The sequence below is a fragment of the Ammodytes marinus genome (genome assembly GCF_949987685.1).
Source record: "Ammodytes marinus genome assembly, chromosome: 1".
NCBI lineage: Eukaryota > Metazoa > Chordata > Actinopteri > Uranoscopiformes > Ammodytidae > Ammodytes > Ammodytes marinus.
Genome location: NC_137230.1, coordinates 6,599,037 through 6,620,101, shown reverse-complemented (window position 1 = coordinate 6,620,101; position 21,065 = coordinate 6,599,037). Strand labels below are relative to the sequence as shown.

Below are 21,065 nucleotides of genomic sequence, written 5' to 3'. Positions count from 1 at the left end.
CTCCCACTCAAAACCAAACTTTAACAACAAACATGAAAGCCTGAAACTTGTTTCATCCAAGGCTTGCTGATTTTAAACTTTAAAAATGCACAGGATGCAGTGGTTTAGGAGATCAAACAGGAACAAAAGCAAAAGAAAAGAAGAAAAAAAAACTACAAAAAGGAGAGAAGACTGGTGCTTTGGATGAGATAATGACCATGCATCATGCTTTGGATCCACAAACAGTCTCAGATTTTAGTCTTGTTGATTTGATAATAAATTGTATTTACATGCAGGGAGGAGTTATGAACAACAATGCTGATATATGGAAATCAATATGTTGTTTATTGGGACCTGCCTGCAACTTTTACAGACCCTAGAGACCAAATGCTCCAAAACAATTCAGTGGGTGACGATGAAGATGTCGGATAATCTCTTCCTGTGACATTTAGAACAGCCATCGTTTTAAGTCCCTGCTGAAGCTATAAGCCTTTATTTTCTTTTTGAAAGTACCGCACTCTCCCTTTTTTAAATGATCGATTTTTCCATTATTTTAATCCTATGCCCTGACGTGTTATTGGAAAGCGGAGTGATGCATATGGACGTGCAAGACTGGACATTGATTACTGGGAGAAGGGAGGTCGGGTTGTTTCCTTGGGGATCTCCCTGAACACACACACACACACACACACACACACACACACACACACACACACACACACACACACACACACACACACACACACACACACACACACACACACACACACACCAGACACTGGCGCGCTCTCGGCGGTGGCAAGTGGGTGTTATTGCGCGCGCACAAGTTGAGTCGACTCGCAGCTCCTTGGCTGAGAAGTTCATTTCCAATCAGAGAATCCGTTACCGCCGCATCATTCGGGATACAGTCAGATGCATCGCGCTGGATGCCATGGTAATGCATGCGTAAAGCAGTAGGTTTGGAGGGATGTCCTCGTGATGGACCAGGTCTAATCTGTCCATTTTGGTGGCGCAGAAAAACTGCTTTCCTTATTATAAGAAGCCGACCAAAGACAATCTGTTTAGTGCTGTCACAGCTTATAGCAACTGGAAGGCAAGAATAATTCATTGTGATCCTTGTTCGAGATCATTCGGATACAATGCACGGAGGTAAGCGCGCAGTCGAGCTGTAAGAAGCATTTTCCCTGGGAGGCGCACAGACAGACAGCGCTGCTGGTGAGACAGCAAACAGAGGAGAGCCGGAGAGGAGGAGGACGCACTATACACAAACACACGGAGACTAAGTTCTGTGCGTCGGGATGAAGTATGCTTCCAACAGATATCTGCGTTCCAATGTAACTGAACTTTTTGATCATAACGGGAAAGAGGATACATATACCTAAGGAACGAGTGCACCCATGGATTTCAAAGGGGCACGAGTGCAATAGTGGAGTCAATGAGATACCCAGTCATGATTTGGGTCGCATTTTCATCCTTTTTGGTGTCGTGCGCTCTTGCGAACAGGACCGTGGAGAAGGTGCCGTTCTTTCACGGGCACGTCTTCGAGAACTCGTCTCCTGGCTCGCGGGTCAACGGACTGAGCGTCCCGTTAAAGCGGCTCAACTCTCCGGGGCTGTGCGGTGCCGGGGAATCAGACTCAATAGCAGCACACTTTAAACTGCTGGGACACGGGAGCGAGAAGTTTCGCGTTTTTGCGCACCACAAACGGGGACATATCTTACTGAAGACTTGTGAGGTTCTGGACCGCGAGGAACGGGCTGAATACGCACTGAGTCTTGGTTTATGTTGCGAGCGGCAAAGCGCGGGACTTTCCCGGGAAGATAAGCTGGAGTCTCCGTTGGTCGCTGAAGTGGCGTCCATCAAGGTGGACGTCCTGGACACCAACGACCATAAACCCACTTTCCCCGACTCCGATGTGAAGCTGAGCCTGGACGATGCCACGGCGCTGCGCACTGTGATATACACGGTGACAGCGCGGGACGAAGACAGCGGTAAGAACGCGGAGCTCTTCTACTTCACTTTGCCCAAGAACGGGACTTTCTACGCGGTGCCTAAAACCGGAGACATCCTGCTGGTGGACTCCATCCTTGGTCTGGATGAACCCATTAAGTTTAAAGTGTTTGCCCGGGACCGCGGGTGGCCACCTCGTACGAGCCAGAGTGTAGCCATGGAGATCAATCCACGGCAATGGCCCGTGGCAGTGGCCTCACTGAACCACACATCGTTAGAACGGAAAGCTAAACCGCAAATCAATGTACCAGAGCGAAGGTCCAGGTCAGTGCATGAATCAGACAGCCCTGTTTACATCAATGTGTCCGAGGACGCAGGGATCGGCTCGGTGCTGATGAACCTGAACCCGGTCAGGTTTCAGTCGGCGACGTTCGAGCTGGAGACCGACGTGGAGGAGAGCACACCGGTCAGCGTGAGCCGGGACAGCGGGGATATAGTCATAGCACGGCGGCTGGACAGAGAGACTGAGCCTCTAGTGGAGATTACCGTCAAAGTTCAGGATAAAAGAGGTGAGCAAAAGACTGACCGTGTGTGTGTGTGTGTGTGTGTGTGTGTGTGTGTGTGTGTGTGAGAGAGCAACCTGGAGGCTGTGTGTCAGTGTCAGTGGCGCGCGCGTGTGTGTGTGTGTGTGTGTGTGTGTTTCTGAAATAGAGCGACACATGACGTCGGTTTGAGCGCACCTTTCGTGTCTCGTTTGAGTTCCCTGCGAGGCACATTGTGCCGAATATGGACACAAATGATCTTTAATCATACGAGGAATTATTCATAGTTCGTGTTATTTGATTGAATTCTACACATTGTATTGTGTGCGTAAATACGCACGCAGAGGGAGAGTGCTAATATAGAGCCTACATTTGATTACATGCAGTTCTCATGATATTGTCCGAAAATATAACATCTCTATATATTCTATGTTTAGTTTGATTAGGCAAACTGTACACTATATGTGGTGGTGTGGGTGGTGGTCTGTGTGTGTTTGTGTATAGTGGTCTTTGCAGAAACAAACATGAATGGATACAACTCCAGCTGGGTTTTGGGTTTCTAACCTGGGATCGTGTTGCTAAGTGCTAAACATCCAGGTATACCTTGGTACCCATAGTTTACAAAATCAGAATTATCAGACAGCATCACATCAATGTAATAAGACTGTACAATCCTGATTAGAATACTTGATCTGTCTGGGTGTAAGCAGTGTCAGAGTGCCCAGTGTTTACAATAGAGGTTAAACTGAGTGACATTCATCAGTGTGTTGATGATGATTCATATGCTTGGATAAATAAGGGAAGCGTGTGTGTGTGTGTGTGCGCGTACTGCAGCTGCCAGCAGCAACAGGTGAATGGATGTCAGGGGGAGAAATGTGGTGCGTAAGGGCCACCAAACCAACAGGTTAATTATCACCTGCGGGTAAAGCAGAGCCAGAGCACACAGACAGAGAGGGAGTGAACATGCAGACAGGCTCACATTAATAGATACATAGTATGAGATGGGATGAAACACTCTGCTAATTGACTGTGACACTGGAGACAGGAATGTAAAAATAATACACTAGTATCTATCTATCTATCTATCTATCTATCTATCTATCTATCTATCTATCTATCTATCTATCTATCTATCTATCTATCTATCTATCTATCTATCTATCTATCTATCTATCTATCTATCTATCAGACAGATAGTGTCATTGTGCAAAAAAAAAGAGTTAGCAGTTAGAGAGAGAATATGTGTGGGTGTTTGTGTGTTTTGCTGCCAATGGGACTAAATATGTAAATTAGCCACTGGGTATAATCTTGCATATTAAAATGAATGGTCATTAAAATAAACTGTCCCCTATTAAATAAATCTTAATATCTGTGTGTCTGTCTAAATTGCGGGTTCCACAGCTCGCAATTAAAAACCATGTGACTGGGGGAATGACCCGTTCCCTGTCCCCTATTGCTCCCTGTTATGTTAACTATCCTGATGCATAAAAGAAGCTGAGCCTGCTCTTGGCACACACTGCTAATGTGCACTCCCAGCAGCGTGGGGCTATTTGTCACAATCATCTCCTTCTAAAACACATCAATAACCATGGAAACACTGTACTTTCTCAGCCAAATGTGACATTTTACCTTACTGTTGCAGGATTCCTTTAGACTGGAGTTCAAGGAGGCACTTAGCTGGGACTGGCATTCAAATTTACCCAATCTGTGTTAATGTAGGCAGGTCTCAAACCTTTTTCTAATTCATACAAGTAGAATTTATTTCACCAGCGGTTGATATGCATTGGTAGATGATGTTTTTCCCCTGCATTGTCAAAAGTCAAATTAGTTTAATCTTCTCTGACAGACTGCGTTATTGCCTTTTTCTTACATATTAACAGGAACTCACAGGAGAGGGCTCAAATAACATTGTTGTCAAGAATGAATTACCAGGATAGTGGCGGAGAAGGAACAAAACACAACAAGGTTTTATCGTCCGTTCAATAGATGTAAATGATATTCATGAGGCGCTAGCCTGGAAATCCAGACCCTGATATATTGAACGATAGAGGGTCTGGCCACGATCAATAGTAATTTCCAACTCAAGGGGCGGCTCCTACTCGTGCATTTCAAATGCCACTGCACACAGTTGGATAGCACTACAACCAATCAGAGCGATGCACAAGGTGACGTATTAAATCCCGTTTGTTTAGCGAACAGCTGTTAAAGGGGCAGTGTGTAATATGACATCATCAAGAAAGTTCTACAAAGTTCTGGGATGCAACACTCCCTGGGTAACCCCAACCTTTTTGAATAATAACAGAAGATACAGTGGCCTTCAAGGACAAGAACAATTCTAAATTTTAAACAATGCACCTGATGACATTCCAACTATGACACTTTCAAGATGGCGGCACTAGGCCTTGGTCCAAAATATGCAGAAATATGGACATATATGAGACCCTTTCTAAGGGAAAAATAATAATAAAAAAAAATTGTTCAGCTATTATGCACTAAATTAAATGTACTTATGGATATTATAATTACTTTCTACAAAATCTGCTAGGAAATAAAACCCAAAATTCTACACACTGCAGGTTTAAACTGTTAAATTAAACGTTTGCCGTGGTCGGTCGGCAAAACAGAACATTCCACTTCCGCAGCCATCTTTGATGTTTACTATCACGGCTTTGACGTGACGTCGCATGCACGTCACTGTCGTCATCCAGTTACGTCCTCCCCAGAGCACCATACAAAGGGCTCTGGCGCGCCCATATTAGATAGAACCAATTGAAACGTGAGCCCGGATTTCTGGTCTTTTTGAAAAAGCTTCAACGGAGAGTGTCCAGACCAACAGGCGCAGCCAATTTCATTTGCCAGTGCCTAGTGGCAGGTCTGGGAATGCCAGGCTAATGAGGCGCTGCATTTTTACGAAAATAAAAGTTTTGTGCAAAGCAAGTGCATTTTAATCTGTTCTCTAGCTAAATCCAACCAGATACAATATATTTAATATATGATATAACTACATATGAAGTGTACAATGGCTTAGCGTATTTGGGGATTACAGTCACGACACATATTGTTGCTTATGTGGCCAAATCCCTTTGTGGCCTGTGCTGCTTTGGGTGACTGAAGCTTCAGTGTGCATCTGAATAGTGATGTGTTCTGTACCAAGCACATGTGTGTTAGTACAAAGTTAAAAGAGGAGGAAAAGAGTAAATTATTTGGTTTAAAAAAACAACCTAGAAGTGTAACCTTTTAATGTGTTTTGTTAGAGGGGTGGAAGTGGGGACATCGAGTTCAAATACATTTCCATGACCTAACTGTTTACTGTACATGCTTAAAGATGGCAAGTTTTCATTTCCGGGCTTAGCCACAGGCAGCAGGGGGGGCAAGTAGGTGTCTGAAGCAGCATCCGTTGGGTTGTCGGTGGCTTGGTTGAAGTCTTTTAATCCGTTTGGGGTGGAGTGTGGCGATGGAGCCTCAACCTCTCTCCATCTGCTCCCATTATCCCTGTAATCCCATCTCATTCCCTCTTTCTGTCCGTCTATCTCTCTCTTGCTCTCTTTCCTTCTTCCTCTTCTTTACACTCTCACTCCAGGGATTTAGTTTGAGTGGAGCACAGGGAGAGAGAGAGAGAGAGAGAGAGAGAGAGAGAGAGAGAGAGAGAGAGAGAGAGAGAGAGAGAGAGAGAGAGAGAGAGAGAGAGAGAGAGAGAGAGAGAGAGAGAGAGAGAGAGAGAGAGTTTACGACATGATTCTTTGAGAGATGGACATGTGTGTGTACAGAATCAGAAGTATAGTGGTCAAAGGTCATTCTTCTTCTTGTCTGTCCACTCCACACGTGCTGCTGATCTTAGGCAGTGTTGAGGTTTAGTATGTGTGTCTCTTCGACTATTCCATGATGTGATAGATGGAGACCGATTCCACTGTCAATCTCACAGTCAAATAGTCGAAAAATGTGATTATTGAACAAGGATCATTCTAGTCTTTCTACCATATAGTGGTGCTGAATGTACGATTGTACATGTTATTGCTTGCTTTCTCCCAATAAATCACGATGCATTGCCTACTGTGGTATGAATATCAGCCTATCATACTGTAAAATATGAAAAATAACTCATGAGCTTTTAATCAATCCTTTGAGTGGGTGTGAATGGAAGACAAAGTCGCAAGGCATTATATGATTATGCCAACTCAAGAAGAACAACTGTAGGTGTTACAGCCCCTTTGTCTGGTTAACAAAAAATGGAATGATGGCAATTGAGAATATGGATCAATAAGCAGCAAAAAAAACATGATTCAATGTTGAGTCGACGATAGGCAAGATTCGACCAATCAGATTTGACTATGTAAAAGTTTAGTAAAGGACAAATAGTGTCTAGTTTATTTCCTGGCAATGTGGGGACATAAATCAGTCCACACTGTCACATCATTGGGACTAACCACCCATTTGGGGGCAAAATACAAGGTAAATATTTGCATATTATGAATGAATTAATATTTATAACATTTACATTATCCATGCCAAATGTAATTATACTGAAACATAATGTAGTTATAACAACACATCCACATCAAAAATACAAATAAACCAAATCATCATCTAAAAAAACAGAGACTATCCAATAATATCGCTCCAGGATATATTCCACACAGTAGAAAATACAACAGTTACACGAACACAGCGCCCCCCCCCCCCCCCCTAATAAAATACACAATACAATAGTACAAACAAGACATACACATCTCTCATATGCTTCATATCTCTTTATATAGAAAATGCAATAACATTATCAAAAAGAATTTCAATTATGGCTCTATCCCTTCCGGGTTGATGATAAATGCCACACAGGTTGTTATTTTGCATTGTTCTTCCCAAGCTTTCTTGCTCTTCATTTCAAACCAGATAGCATCGCCGCCACCTGCTTTCTGTTATTTCCCTGACATGAACCTGTGTGGGTTTATGCACATCGAGCCTCTGATATCACAAGCCTTTCATTTTCATCTGTCATTGAATAATGTTCCAACACTTAAAAGAACAACATGTGAAAAAACTCCATTCATTTCCCCCAAAGGTTCTTCCTCCCTATAGTCTAGAGGAGTCAACACGATGACAGTGTTCTCTAACTGCGGTGATTGCTGTTGGCATAATGATTATTAATATGATTCATTTGGTAAATGAGTTAAATGATGAATTTGTTTAGTCCCACACAAGTACTTTGTTCGCCTTAAGATTTTTTTCCAATATGTTTTCATCCACTGCCTTTTACTTGTCATATCATATTCTCTTCTTATGGTTCCTTTAAAGCAGGGGTTCTCAACCTTCTGCAAGCTGCCCCCCCCCACCCCCAAAGCTGGGTCATTGCAGTTGGGCCCCCCCACCGCCCCTGACAACCCCCCTACACAGATAGATAGATAGATAGATAGATAGATAGATAGATAGATAGATAGATAGATAGATAGATAGATAGATAGATAGATAGATAGATAGATAGATAGATAGATAGATAGATAGATAATCTATTATTGTTATTATCACAAGGGCTAGGCCAGTGGCGCACCTTTGAGTTGAACATTGGGTTTAGGGTTGGGGTCCGGAAATTTCTTATATGTTAACGTTAAATGCATCATTCTGGTGCACTTTAAAAGCTAATTATGAGATTGTATCAATGAGACACTGAGGAAATGTTATTTTTTTTAAATCTCCTTAGAAGAGAAGAAAATAGTAGCCTAAATAGAAACATTTAGAATAGATACAAATGTGTGATTAATTGCGACTTAACTATGACATTTATGTGATTAATCACGATTAAATATTTTAATCGTTTGACAGCACTACTATTTATTGTGTGTATTTCCTCTCTGTTCTGAGACTGCTGCGGGAGGCTACTGAGAGACTGACCGCCTGTAAGTGCTCTTGGACGGGCAGGGGCTCACGGCAGCACCCGCTGCTCGTTGAGCACAGTAGAGTGATACGTGCTTTCAAATCAGAGTCTCCAAACACCACAGAAGTTTACAATAACACCATTTAAAGTCTGTAGATTTGTCGCTAGTCGCTTTTGACAAAAAAAAAGTTGCCTGGAGGATTTGGAAAGTGGCCAGATTTAGCTCAAAATGCTACCTGCGATTAATGTGCTGTGCAGCCTGAACTCGGAGTTGTGTGTGTCTCCTCTCTGCTCTGACTGCAGGCTGAGACTGCTGCGGGAGGCTACTGAGAGACTAACCGCCCGTGAGTGCTCGTGAACAGGCAGCGGCTCACGGCAGCAGCCGCTGACAATTTTTTTTAAAGATTTATTTTTTTAGATTTATTTTTTTCCCCATCCCGTAGCGTAGCCTCCTCGCGCCTCTGTACAAATGAAATTAATTACGATGGTCTGGTAGCACCAGGCTATTATTCCCGTGGTGAATTCACCAATCTGGCAGTGAATATGGCTAATAAACTCATTGAGCCATCTTGACCGGCTGTGAGTGGGCAGTTTTAGAACAAACATGTTGAATATTCCTCCAATATTCCCCTGTTTGTCAGCTAGGATTTGGCCTTTGACTCATGACACCCTGTTTAGTGTTTGACAAGAGCCGTATTGAACCTCAACTTATTTGGAAGAAAAATTGTTAATGCAGACCAAAATGTGACCCAGTTGTAAGAAATATACAAACTTGAAACGTTGTTATTGAATGCCTGATGAGCAGCTGTGGTGGTTTACATGCCAGAACTCAAGAGCTCTTGTACGTTTGCTCGTATTCAGAAGAAAAATAAATACAGTTTGGGACATTTTGGCCTACTTTTTGTTCAATGAAATAAAACATTTTTATTATGTTTTCAGAAAAAAGTTTTGAAAGTGTGTAGCTTTAGAAGTGAAACATCAAGCATTACCTGCTGAGGGTCCATTGCCACATTGAGCAAATATTTTACAATATGCAAATCTTTTAGATTTTTGTCCTCCATTAATATCATAAATGGCCATTGTAAGACTAATTCAGTACACAGGGGATATTTGGGGATATTTGGCACTTCTTCAGTCAGAGATAAGGATGTTTTTGTCTTGTCTCCAATGTTTTCCTTTTATTCTCATGCCAAGTCCAAAGATTTGCCTGCGCTTGTGTATGTATGAATCCTCTTTTACTGTTAAAACACAGCTGTCATACTATCTTCTCGATGTCCTGGAGTTTGCTGTTTAAAGCATAACTGCATGAATGCAAGCATACATGTTTTTCATACAGCCATGAAGAAAAAATATATATATTGTATTGCCTCAGGTGCATTCGCAAATTTAGCTTATTATACTGCACACAGTTAATTATTTTGTTAATGGAATTGTATCCCTTATCCCTTTGTTAATTATTACCTAACTTTTCACAAAAAATACAAATCAAGTGAAATTGTATTAGCTTTCAATAATATCTTTCACAAAATAAAGTTATTTCTAGGAACACACACACAGCTTATCTCTTGCTGTCTTTTTAAGCAAACTCCAGTCGTTAGTGTATGTGAATGCATGATGCATTTGTGTTTGTGTGTGCATGCATGTATTTGTGTGTGCACAGACTGTGTTTACGTGTGCGTGAGCTTTCTAGGTCGTATGGGATTTTGGTTGATGAAGAGAAACAGCTGGCTTTAATCAAGCAAACTGTTGGATGATTTGACACGGACCTCTGCCGCTCAAAAACTCACAGACACACACGCGTGTGTACACACACACACGCGCGCACACACACAAATTGTACATTCATAAAAAAGCAATATAGTTCATAGTGAGCTGCCACATTACTATTCCATATCCAGACAGATGGCAGTGATGGAAGCCTGTTAGCTGCACATGTTATTCGTTCTTTGTTTATGAAAAGGAGTCTGCATGCATTTTGTTCATTCAAAGAGCATACATAGCACAATATATTATAGTGGTTCACAATGCACACACACATGGTTAGCCACATTAACGCACACAAACCTGATGCTAAAATGTTTATCCATTGGCTCATTTTATTGCATTTATTTGTTCTGTCTAACAAAAATAAACACCTTAACACAGATGCACACATTCATCACACACACACAAACACACATGCACTGTATCACAACATATCGTGATATATTGTGAGCCATGTATCGTCTTCTTTCTCCTTTACCCCATTTAGTGCCCAATAGTTGTTCTTTATGTTGTTGTTGGTGCTGTGTTTTCATAGTTGTTGTGTCTTCTATGTAAATGTCTCATTAAGAGTCATTCAGAGTTTAAAATATGCACTACTCTGTCATCACAACAATTATTTAGCTTCCACAGGCATTTTCTGATTGGTCTTGTTGGGCGTTTTGAGCTCAGACTCTGACTCCAATAGATTCCCCAAAAGTTTTGCCAACTGCTGATTGTAGGAATCCCAATCCTCAGATACTTTCAAATCTGTTGTGGAACTGCTTGTTGGCTTTTCTTAGCACATTCCCTTGATTTAATTGCTGCTAGAGATTTACTGTATGATCTGCCGGGGGCCCACAGAGGGATGAAACAACACTGTTACACTTGCTTTGGTACCAGAAAATAAGCAACAGCTCAGCAAATCAGTTGTATGCGTGTATATATATATATATATATATATATATATATATATATATATATATATATATATATATACACTGATTATATATGATACTGATATATATATATATATATATATATTGAAAAAAATAAAGATAAAATTAAGCATGTCCATTGTCTTGAACAATCAAATGTTCAGAATTACTGAAAGTAATTGACATGGTAGCAGGAGTTTAATCAGTTGAAGTTCAAACAGAGAAAGGAGTTGAAGTGTAACCATTAAATAAAAAGTGTTAGGTCAACTGTGAGTAATACAATGAACTGACAGTGCCAGTAGAAGTTCAGGTTCAGAAAGGGTCTAGTGTCAGCTAAGTTAAGTTCAAGGTGTTTAAAATAACATGCAACTCTGTCTAGCTTTACAGAGGATGAACATGATGGAAATTGTTTCTTTGAAATAGACTCTTGTCTTCTTCCATTGTCTGTCATTGAAAGAGAGTCTTTAGCATCATTTGTTCTGGACAAACAGTGCCTTCTGCCTGTTTTGTGACAGACATCAGTTTGGCAGATTTGCATTCAAATTCAAATGTGCTGCAGAGACTTGGTGAGGCTGCCAACATCCTCTGAGTTTGAAAGTGGGTAGAGACAGACTTGATTCAGCCCTGACCTGCGGTCCATCAGTATAGAACTGTGAAGTGGAAAAAGCTTTTTCATTGTGGAATGACAGATACGAGCTACCAAGCACGTCAATAGCCATTTAAATTAATTATCTTATAAAACCAATGCTTTCAATTGAAGGATTCCACTGCTCAATGACGAATGCAACCTTTAAGGTTTGAAATCTGAAAACAGTCACCCTATGAATGAAGATTGTAGGAGTGTTTTTATGAGAATATTATGTGTCCAATGCAGGCATCATATCCACTTGGATTATGCCTCTTATAAACTTCTATATTGTACAGTTTTTCATAAATGTAAGTATATTTCCTTCCTTTATTTGATGTGCATAAATGGTGCCTCTGCAGTTAGTATTACAACTATATCAATACAATTTCTTGCCTTTTCTAAACTAGAATAGCTCAGCCATGGAGAAGCTCTAACATTGAAGATGCTAGGTTAAAGATGTATTGCTACATGTGAACATCTCAAAGCCCTGGAAAGATGAGGTACTACCACCAATATTTTTATGTTAGACTAGCATACATTTGGAATGGCCTCAAGTAAAACAACTTTAGTTTGGGCTGCCTTCTTAGTATTAACCAGAGTTTACAGCCACAGTGCAGCTGTACTGATGCACAGCAGTGCTTTGACCTAAATGCCAACGTCAGCGTGCTAATATTTGCTGATTATCACAAAATACAAAGCACAGCTGAAGTTGATGGAAATGTCATTAGTTTTTGGTATTTTGCTATGTCAGCATATTCGACAAAGTTATAAAAAAATAGTGATGATGCTGCCAAATTAAACGTTTAGGGGATCACCAAAGTTAATAAGATTGATTATCAGAGGAACATGAGTGTCTGTACTAACATTTGGGCCAATCCATCTTGTGGAGATACTTTATCAAATAAGTGAAGATTTTTACCTGCTGTAGGTGCAAATTAAAGTAACGCGGATCACGAAAGTCTGTAGGTAGCCACATTATATAGGGAACAAGCAAGTATGTACTTGAAAATCCATCAAATAGTTAGATATTTCAATCCGTCAGTCACATGAAACACTATAGTATTATCCTAAATCTGGAACTGTCCCCATTTATAAAGGCATTTGATTCCTCTCACCTTCATGCAAAGAACAGATATTTCTATTTTAAGAAATGCTTGTTTCATTGATCAATTTATGAAACCATTCCCATCAGACTCATTATGCACAGCATTCATTGCACTGATGCATCAAGAACCAGGTTGAAGCTACTTTGCATCCGATTGAGCATTTTGCCATGGCAGGGTGATCATTTAAGATCAGAAGTCAATTCATTGCCAGTGTCCTCTTAGAAGTGACTAATGGAAAGCAATATGAAGACAACAGGTAAACAAGAAAGTACATTGGCTTCCCTGCAGAGTGGCTTATTAATGACTGAAAATGGTGCCCAAAGAGGGACACAGTGATATCCATAACTCAAGCCCTGGAGGCTGCTGTACAAAAGCATACAGCGATGTCAGATGAACCAGAGAGGCACAGACACAGGTCTGGTTAAAAAAAGAAGAACAATTACATATGGTGAGCTGTTCAAGTACTGTGGAGTGAAAGTGAACAAACAAAAGCTTGAGCAGTTTACCAGGGGGCCTTTCATACTGAATGTTGTATCCGAATAATGAATTACTTGTCTACATGTACTGTACACCTATCACACAATGAAACAATACAAATGTTAAGTCTGTTGTGCAAATGTCAAACCACTACTGTGATATGTGGATGACATTGATATAGCGCTTGACAAGGTCTTTGCTGCCTATTCATGCAGTCACTCACACCAATGGCAGCAATTCAGTTAGATGTCCTATTCCACTTCAAAATGTTGACAAGAAGAGATAGGGAACAAACAACCAACCATGTGATCAATGGTGAACATACTCTACAGTCCTGAGCCACTGCCACCACACTATTCTACTGGTATTAATGTCTTCCTCCATTCTTACATCGGCTTTCCAGCCAGTGACATAAAATTATGCAAATTCCCAATATGAAGGACTTGATAACTAATCAATTTCAATGGAAGAACAGACAAAGCTTGACATAAATATGTGATCCCAATGTAAATGTATTGGCCATTTGCATAGTGACATAAATAATTAATTTTAGTTGGCGGCAACGATTTGTGTGAAGATCAATTTCAATGTATAGGCAATAAATTAAACTTTTAGCACAATGCTTACATTTTGTAATGGACTTTGGACTGGTACACAATGTTACTATACCTGTTCCTTTTATATCATCCATGATACTGTATTTTCACAGTAGTTTAACACCAGTAGCCTACCATCAACTATGTTGCCATTTCATAATCAATCGGTTTCAACATTAGTGCATATTTGTGCATAAACTGCAGTGCTTGATTCACAGTGACCTTCTTCATATTGCTTTAATGTCACTATAATAAATGTAAAGCCGTAAGATTGATGTGTTGTGCTTGCCGTTATTAATACCAAATCCATATCATGTGGCTCCTCAAGCTTTTTTGTCTCCTTTGTCCTTTTTTAATTTCTGAAACAGCCCATCCAATAGTCTCACCTTTAAAGCAGCTCCGAGTAACATTTAAATATGTTTTAAACAGCCTCATGTTTCCTCACATAATCATAAATGACCTTTAACAGCAAACAAGACTATCAGTGCAAAGAAAGACATTTTTATATAGTTTTTATTACTGCATTTGGTCTGGTCGCACACCCAGTTCGATTTTCGGTTCACGCGTGCATGCTCTATGGTCACATATCCGTATTGGTCGCAGATTTCAGTGTGGCGCAACAATGCGATTTGAGAAGCCTATCCCTCCAGGTGAGGGAAGGGGAGCGGGAGCCTTGTTTGAGACAGTTGTTTGTCGTCATAATGACTGATAACGGGGCTGAACCATCAAAGAAAAAAAAGAAAATGCAATGATGAAAAACTAAAAGGGAGAGATAGGCGGGCGGGAGGGCGTTGTCAAGCAACGTACACACAATTTCACGGGAGCAAACTAGACTCCTAAATGAATGAGCGGTAGCCTACTAAAACAAAGTTTACTTTGCCTCACCAGCATCATCAGATGACCATTATTCATCTGAAATAGTCATTATTTACAACAACATAAACACATTACCTCATCGTGATCCATACTAACTGCCGCCGTCTCTCGTTCACTTTCTGTGAAGACACGTAATCTTTCAGCTCCGTGAGAGGTGACACTGCATCAACCCATTGCAATCAGGTGTGTGTAGCACTGACTGGCATTAGTTGATGCTGTGTCACTAACCACTCTCACGGAGCCGAAAAGAGTCCTGTGTCCTCACACTTTCAACACACGGACATGCACTATATTGCTTCCTGATCATTTGAATGTCGCACGCCCGGCACAAGCTAGAAAACAGCTTCACGACAGCTGGCGTCGTACAAATACTACCGCTTTTGTCCAAAGGGGACGCCAATGTGCCATGTTACTCGTAGTGGCTTTAAAAAGTACAAAAAAGGTATGTCTTCGTATTAACTGAAAGATTCGAGCATCAAAACATATTTAATGCTTTGTGTCAGTAGTTGACACTGGTAATTTCTGTAATCGAAAATGGCTTATAGCTAATAAAAGCTACCGTAAAAATGGGATTTGGGAAAGAACCAGTCAGGGAAGGCTTTATTTATTTGTTTACAGACTGAGTGCCTATATAATACTTCAGTGAACTGAGAGACTGTGAGATTAATTTCAGTATATCACAGGCTGTCATGGTTTATGTATTAATAAATGCTTATACCTAAAGTGTGTAATGAAATTCAGAGGTGAACAGGGGCGGCACTGTATGGAAGTCAACTTTTGAGTGTTGAGTCATTTTGTTTTTCACAGCAGAAGGTTTTGTCAGATTGAATGGAATGCTGCACCTACCGCATCTCAGCTCTAAAAGGTATGTGAATAGAATAACTTGAGATAAAACATGGACAATCTTTGTCTGAACCAAGAAACAACATTGAAAGGTGCACAGCATGTTGCAATGTGACAAACAATGATTGGGATCAGACTCACTATTGTTATTTTCAAGATAAAGCCTCTGTGTGGGAAATACCGCCTCAGAAAACAACAATCAAAAGGAAATGAAACGACTGAACATGTTCATTCATTACCGTCACATTTTTTTATCAACATTTTTGGCTTCCATCATTGTGATAACAGAATCCAGTTTGGGCTGATGGTTTGCTGCATATTTTCCAATGAACAAGTGGTATCTGCCAGGAATGGCAATGACAATATGAGATGAAATCAATGGGGACCTAGAACTGGCTAATTCAACATTTGGAAATGTACAGACTATAAGAACGCTGACATTGGCTTCCAACCGTCCAAATGTATACATTGATTGATTTATGTATAGTATAGCCTGATGTATAGTATGTTATCAAACAATAATTATCTTGTTTAAATTATATTGACATCCAACAGCAAACCTCCTTTTGAAAAGTGTTTCACTTTGCATGTGTATGAACATATTTTCTCTAAAAAACTAATAAATAAAGTATCTAAAAAATATGTTTTAATTGAATACTTCTAGCTTCTTGTAATACATGGCACAATCCGTCCATATAATTCAGAAATGACATGGGCTGAGGACAACCTGGCCAAAGAGGCTAGCTCTCCAATCAGAGTTGACCAGATTAGAATAAGATTGCTTCAGATATTTCCTGCAAACATTATCCTATCCTATTCTATTCACAAAACAAGTTGCCCCAAGGTTGCTTTAAAAACTCTTTGAGTCCATCCACTTTCTCAAGTCCTGGGGCCTCATTTATCAACCGTACTTACGTAAGTAGGGCGTAAGAACATTGCCACGCAAAGTATGGCATTTACCAAAATGTACTTAGACTTATGAATGTGTGTAAATGTAAGCACAACTCTGACCATGCTTACAAACATAATCTAGTGGTAGAATAGCGATATTACAAGCACAAAGCAAAGCATTTAAGAGTTTCAACGTCTGCATTAACACTAGAACCGCCAGCGTTCTCTTTAGCCTATATCTATAATCGCCACGCGTCAAATCCACCCGTGCATTTCTAGGGTAATATAAAGTCATACATTTGTTTGTTTAATCATCATCTGTGTTTTGGACCTCTTGTTTTATAATCTAAGTTTCTTTAAGAACACTGATCACGACTCAGTAATGAAACTGAAGTAGATATAATATCGCCAATACATCAATGAAAACAGATGGTCAAAACAGCGTCCAAATGAGCTAACATCCTAAATGCAATAAATAGTTATATGGCACACTTATTTTTAGGTAAGCTCTAATTGATTATTCATTAAATGTGTCACACGTTTACATGTTTTGAAGCGGAGAATCCCTCCGATGCTCTCTGTGCGTCTCAGCACTCAGCTGTGAGCTGGACGAGCCGCGGTGACTCGCCAGACTCGCCAATCACTCATTTCACTTAGTAACTCTATTGTTGTTAGGAGCTTATCTTCATCTTTTTTTTATTGAAAGAGTTTATGAATGACTGCACGTAAAGTTGTCAGATCGCGGCAAACAATGCCGTTGCCTTACAACTTGCTCGAAAATATCACATGTTCCCATGCAGCAAGCTTTCTTTTGTTTTAATGCCTGCACTAAGTGAGCCAACAAAATATGTTTTGCTTCGATTCAACCTCGTTTACAAGGGTTTCCATTTCTGTGTTGGAGAAGTTTCTTTTCGTTACCCTCGGCTCTTTACCATTGTGGCGGAGAGGGGTAAAACACATTCAGATGGTTGATAAAGGGATGTGTTGTGACCATATATGGTTAATTGGAGGCGTTTCTGAATGCAAATGGGCTGAGCGTGAACGAGCATGACACTTAAGAACATGTGGGATTTATCAAGATTGATGACTTACTGGTGTGCGTACGATAGGCCAGCGCACGTTTGATAAATACCGATTTTTTTGTACTTAAGCACATACTAAATTTCATTCGTAAGAGTGAATTTAGAACCTTTTCTACGCACTGTTGATAAATGAGGCCCCTGGTATGTATCCTTGACAATATATGTTTACATGGCTAGGGTTTTAAAGATGTACTGAAGATCATGGGTCAAACCTCACTCTTTCTAGAAGTTAGAGTTTGGAAGTATATCCATGATTCAGTAGCACTCACTCAGAAGTATTTATCCAAAGTAAACCACATCATTAAAAGGAATAGAGATTTTAATATGGCTATGAACTCTTTCCATGCAGGTCATATGCAATGATGAAGTCCTGTTAGCCTCTGTAGCTGCTCCCTAATTGAAGTGTGCAACGCTGTAATATGAGTAGCCTATTTATTTGTGTGTGGGTAGAGGCCACAGGGTAGCTTCCTCATGTGTAGCCTCTCTGCTGCAGCGGGATCAATTAATGTCTGTATGCATGTGTCTGTGTGTAATTGTAAGCGTGTGTGGGAGGGTCAGTTTGGATCAAAGGAGTATGTGTGTGTGTGTGTGTGTGTGTGTGTGTGTGTGTGTGTGTGTGTGTGTGTGTGTGTGTGTGTGTGTGTGCTTGTCTGTGTGGTGTCAGCCCTCCTCTGTCTAACTGATGCCCCACAGCGCATCCTCTAATATGCTGAGCACACAGGAGAGCTCATTTTCTGATCTTCTTGATCCTTGTTACGTCTCTCTCTCTCTGTCTCATAGACACAAACACACTTTCAAAAGCTTGTTCTTGTTTTTTTTCCCCGGGATGTAAAACACAATTTAAGTTTTCCTCTCCATCTTGGATGAGATCGTGGTTGCATGTGTCATGGCACAGCATACACTGCCTGCTGTTAGGCCTAGACTAGGAATGCACAGATCTAACATGTTCCAGCTCTGAAACAGATCAGATACCTGGGATTTTGGTATCAGCCGATACTGAATACAGATCTGAGACCAGTGTTGACGGAATGTGTGTCTCACACATATATTTGAAGTTAATAGACCGGTTCAATGGATCGGCCCCATTGTCACCGATACCCCATCTAGCTGTTTTGTCAATATCGAGGCAGATACAAGATACCAATATCGGATCGGTTCATTCCTAGCTAAAATCATTAAACAGCACACACAAACATTGTTGGATTTGTTTATATGTAATCCCCATTCTCTTTACTCTCATATTTGCCCTGTCTTCTCTTCTCTCCCTGTTGTACAGTGCACCTTCTGTTATTCGTCACTGCCATCAAACTCTTTTGCCGTCCAAACCAGCGGTTTATTATCATATTCTAATCATTTCTTATCCTGATCCTTTCCCCTAACAGTTTGTCCCGGCCCACATATTTTCCAGTCGTTGATCTATGCCTGCAATATTCACCTTTTCTTCACTTATTCTTTCAGTGTCACTTTTTTTTCAAAGCCAGACTCATTTCTTTCCCACTTTCTCTTTCTCTCTCTCTTGCTCATGCTTTCAATGTGAGTGATAATCCCGCAGTATGTTAAAGCCACTAGGAGACTGGCAAAGAGATCAATATACAGTGTCTGAATGTGTCTGCCACGCCCAATCGCTCAGACACACTCACACACAGGTCGAGACACACAAGTGTGGCATCCCGTAATTAAAGTACCCACAAGTGTATCAAATACAAATAAATAGATTTTTTTTTATATATGCATACAAAAAATCCACACACACACACACACACACACACACACACACATTTGTATTGGTCGAGTGGACAGGGGCAGTGATTGGTGTGCTTTGCTGCAAAATATTTCCTGTCTGAACCAAACAAAGTCAGTTAATCTGATTAAAGACAGACAAGTTGAGAATCAAAGATTGGAAGCCACTCTTGCTGCTGTCAATATTTCTCAACACACACACACACACACACACACACACACACACACACACACACACACACACACACACACACACACACACACACACACACACACACACACACACACACACACACACACACACACACACACACACACACACACACGAGCACACACACAGTAGTGCCTGATCTCTTATCAAGCCACCATAGTAGGGGCCACTGCAGATAGAGGAGCTGGCATCATGTACCACGTTGTTTGTCTGTCAGCTTGAAGCGGCTCCAGCGCGGAGGGGAGAGTGCAGCAGCACTCTGCACAATGTAAAATCAGTGAAAAGTGGAGTCAATATACCATTCTCAGGTTCACATTAAAATAGCAGCGTGATACAGCTCTGTATGGATGATTTGGCTTGTTTAAATTATTTTTCTATTTCATTACTGTATATCTGAATGCACATGGTTTGGGCGTAATTGACAAATAAAACCATCTGGGGAGCTAAACTAACTCCAATTCCTTCTGTGCCTGTGCTCTACCACTAATCCTGTGCAGCTCTTCCTTTAAAAGCATTGAACTGATTCACACACTGGGATAGGACCAAATGGACAATCACCTCTGGGGAGTATTTTCCTGTCACAAAACGTTCATGGTGCCATGATGAAAAGTAAAGTTAAAAGAGAATGAATGGGGGAAACTCATTAGCCAGCTTTTTATCGTCCATTGAATGCAGTGGGGAGCAAATCCTTCTACAGTATACTATACTGCAAGTCATGGATGGGTGAGTGTTAATGCACGTCTAACTATCATGCAGGAGACAAGTTACAAACCATTAAGACATAAATACAACATGTCCCGGTCAATATGCTGGATATTGTAGAGACAGATAATAAGACAGGCTGTAGGGATCTGTATATACAGAAATGCAGGAGAGAGTAGCACAAAAAAGACATGTATAGTATGGGTTAGAATGTACACTCAATCAAACTTAAAGGTCAATTCATGATACATGTAAACATGCAGCAAGTGGAGTTGCAAGGCCACATTTTCCTTAAACCGAATAAATGTCATTAAAAATAAAACCCAAAAGCAATAGGGGAGAATGGGGTAATCTGAGCCACTTTTTACATTTGCTCCCCTCTAAGCGAGCTAAAATGATTTTTCACTCAAATTGACACATTTCCCATTAATTCAGGATGTTTCCTAGAAATGGGCATTAGCAGAATTTTTTCAAGACAAAGGGCAGTGAAAATATGATTGTTTTAAAAAAAGTTGTCATGTGGCTCACTTTACCCCAGCTGTGGGGTAAACTGAGACAGACCAGAAAAATCAAGGGGGTAAACTGATCCACTTACTTTTTCCACTCTGAAACTACCATAACAACACATATTGTAACAGTTAGAATCCTGAAAGCTAGCCACACATTCCAGAACTAATGTCGCACTAGTAAAAGAATGATGGGGTTTGGTCAATTAAGCAAAGCAAATTTTATAAACACTTGAAAGTAACTCTGAACCAAATCAAATACAACATATTATAATTCAAAAGGTTTTAATAAAATTCAAATGAAAGATAGAACCAGTTAGATTAAAACACAGTCTGGGGGTCAGAACACAGGACCCTTAGAGCCAGCTAGTGTCTGGGGGTCAAAGCATAGG

The 21,065-nt window shown here is 40.5% G+C and overlaps 1 protein-coding gene across 1 annotated transcript in view; it reads left to right on the top strand.

Annotated features, from left to right (window-relative positions):
• Positions 1-1,429: 1,429 nt before the first annotated feature.
• The window catches only part of LOC307255394 (neural-cadherin-like), a gene marked incomplete at both ends in the record, with an annotated part of 245,454 nt that continues 225,818 nt past the window's right edge, over positions 1,430-21,065 (top strand). The window contains one exon of the mRNA XM_080034077.1: positions 1,430-2,498. Coding sequence (XP_079890203.1) covers positions 1,430-2,498 — 1,069 coding nt within the window. The remainder of the gene's footprint in view (positions 2,499-21,065) is intronic.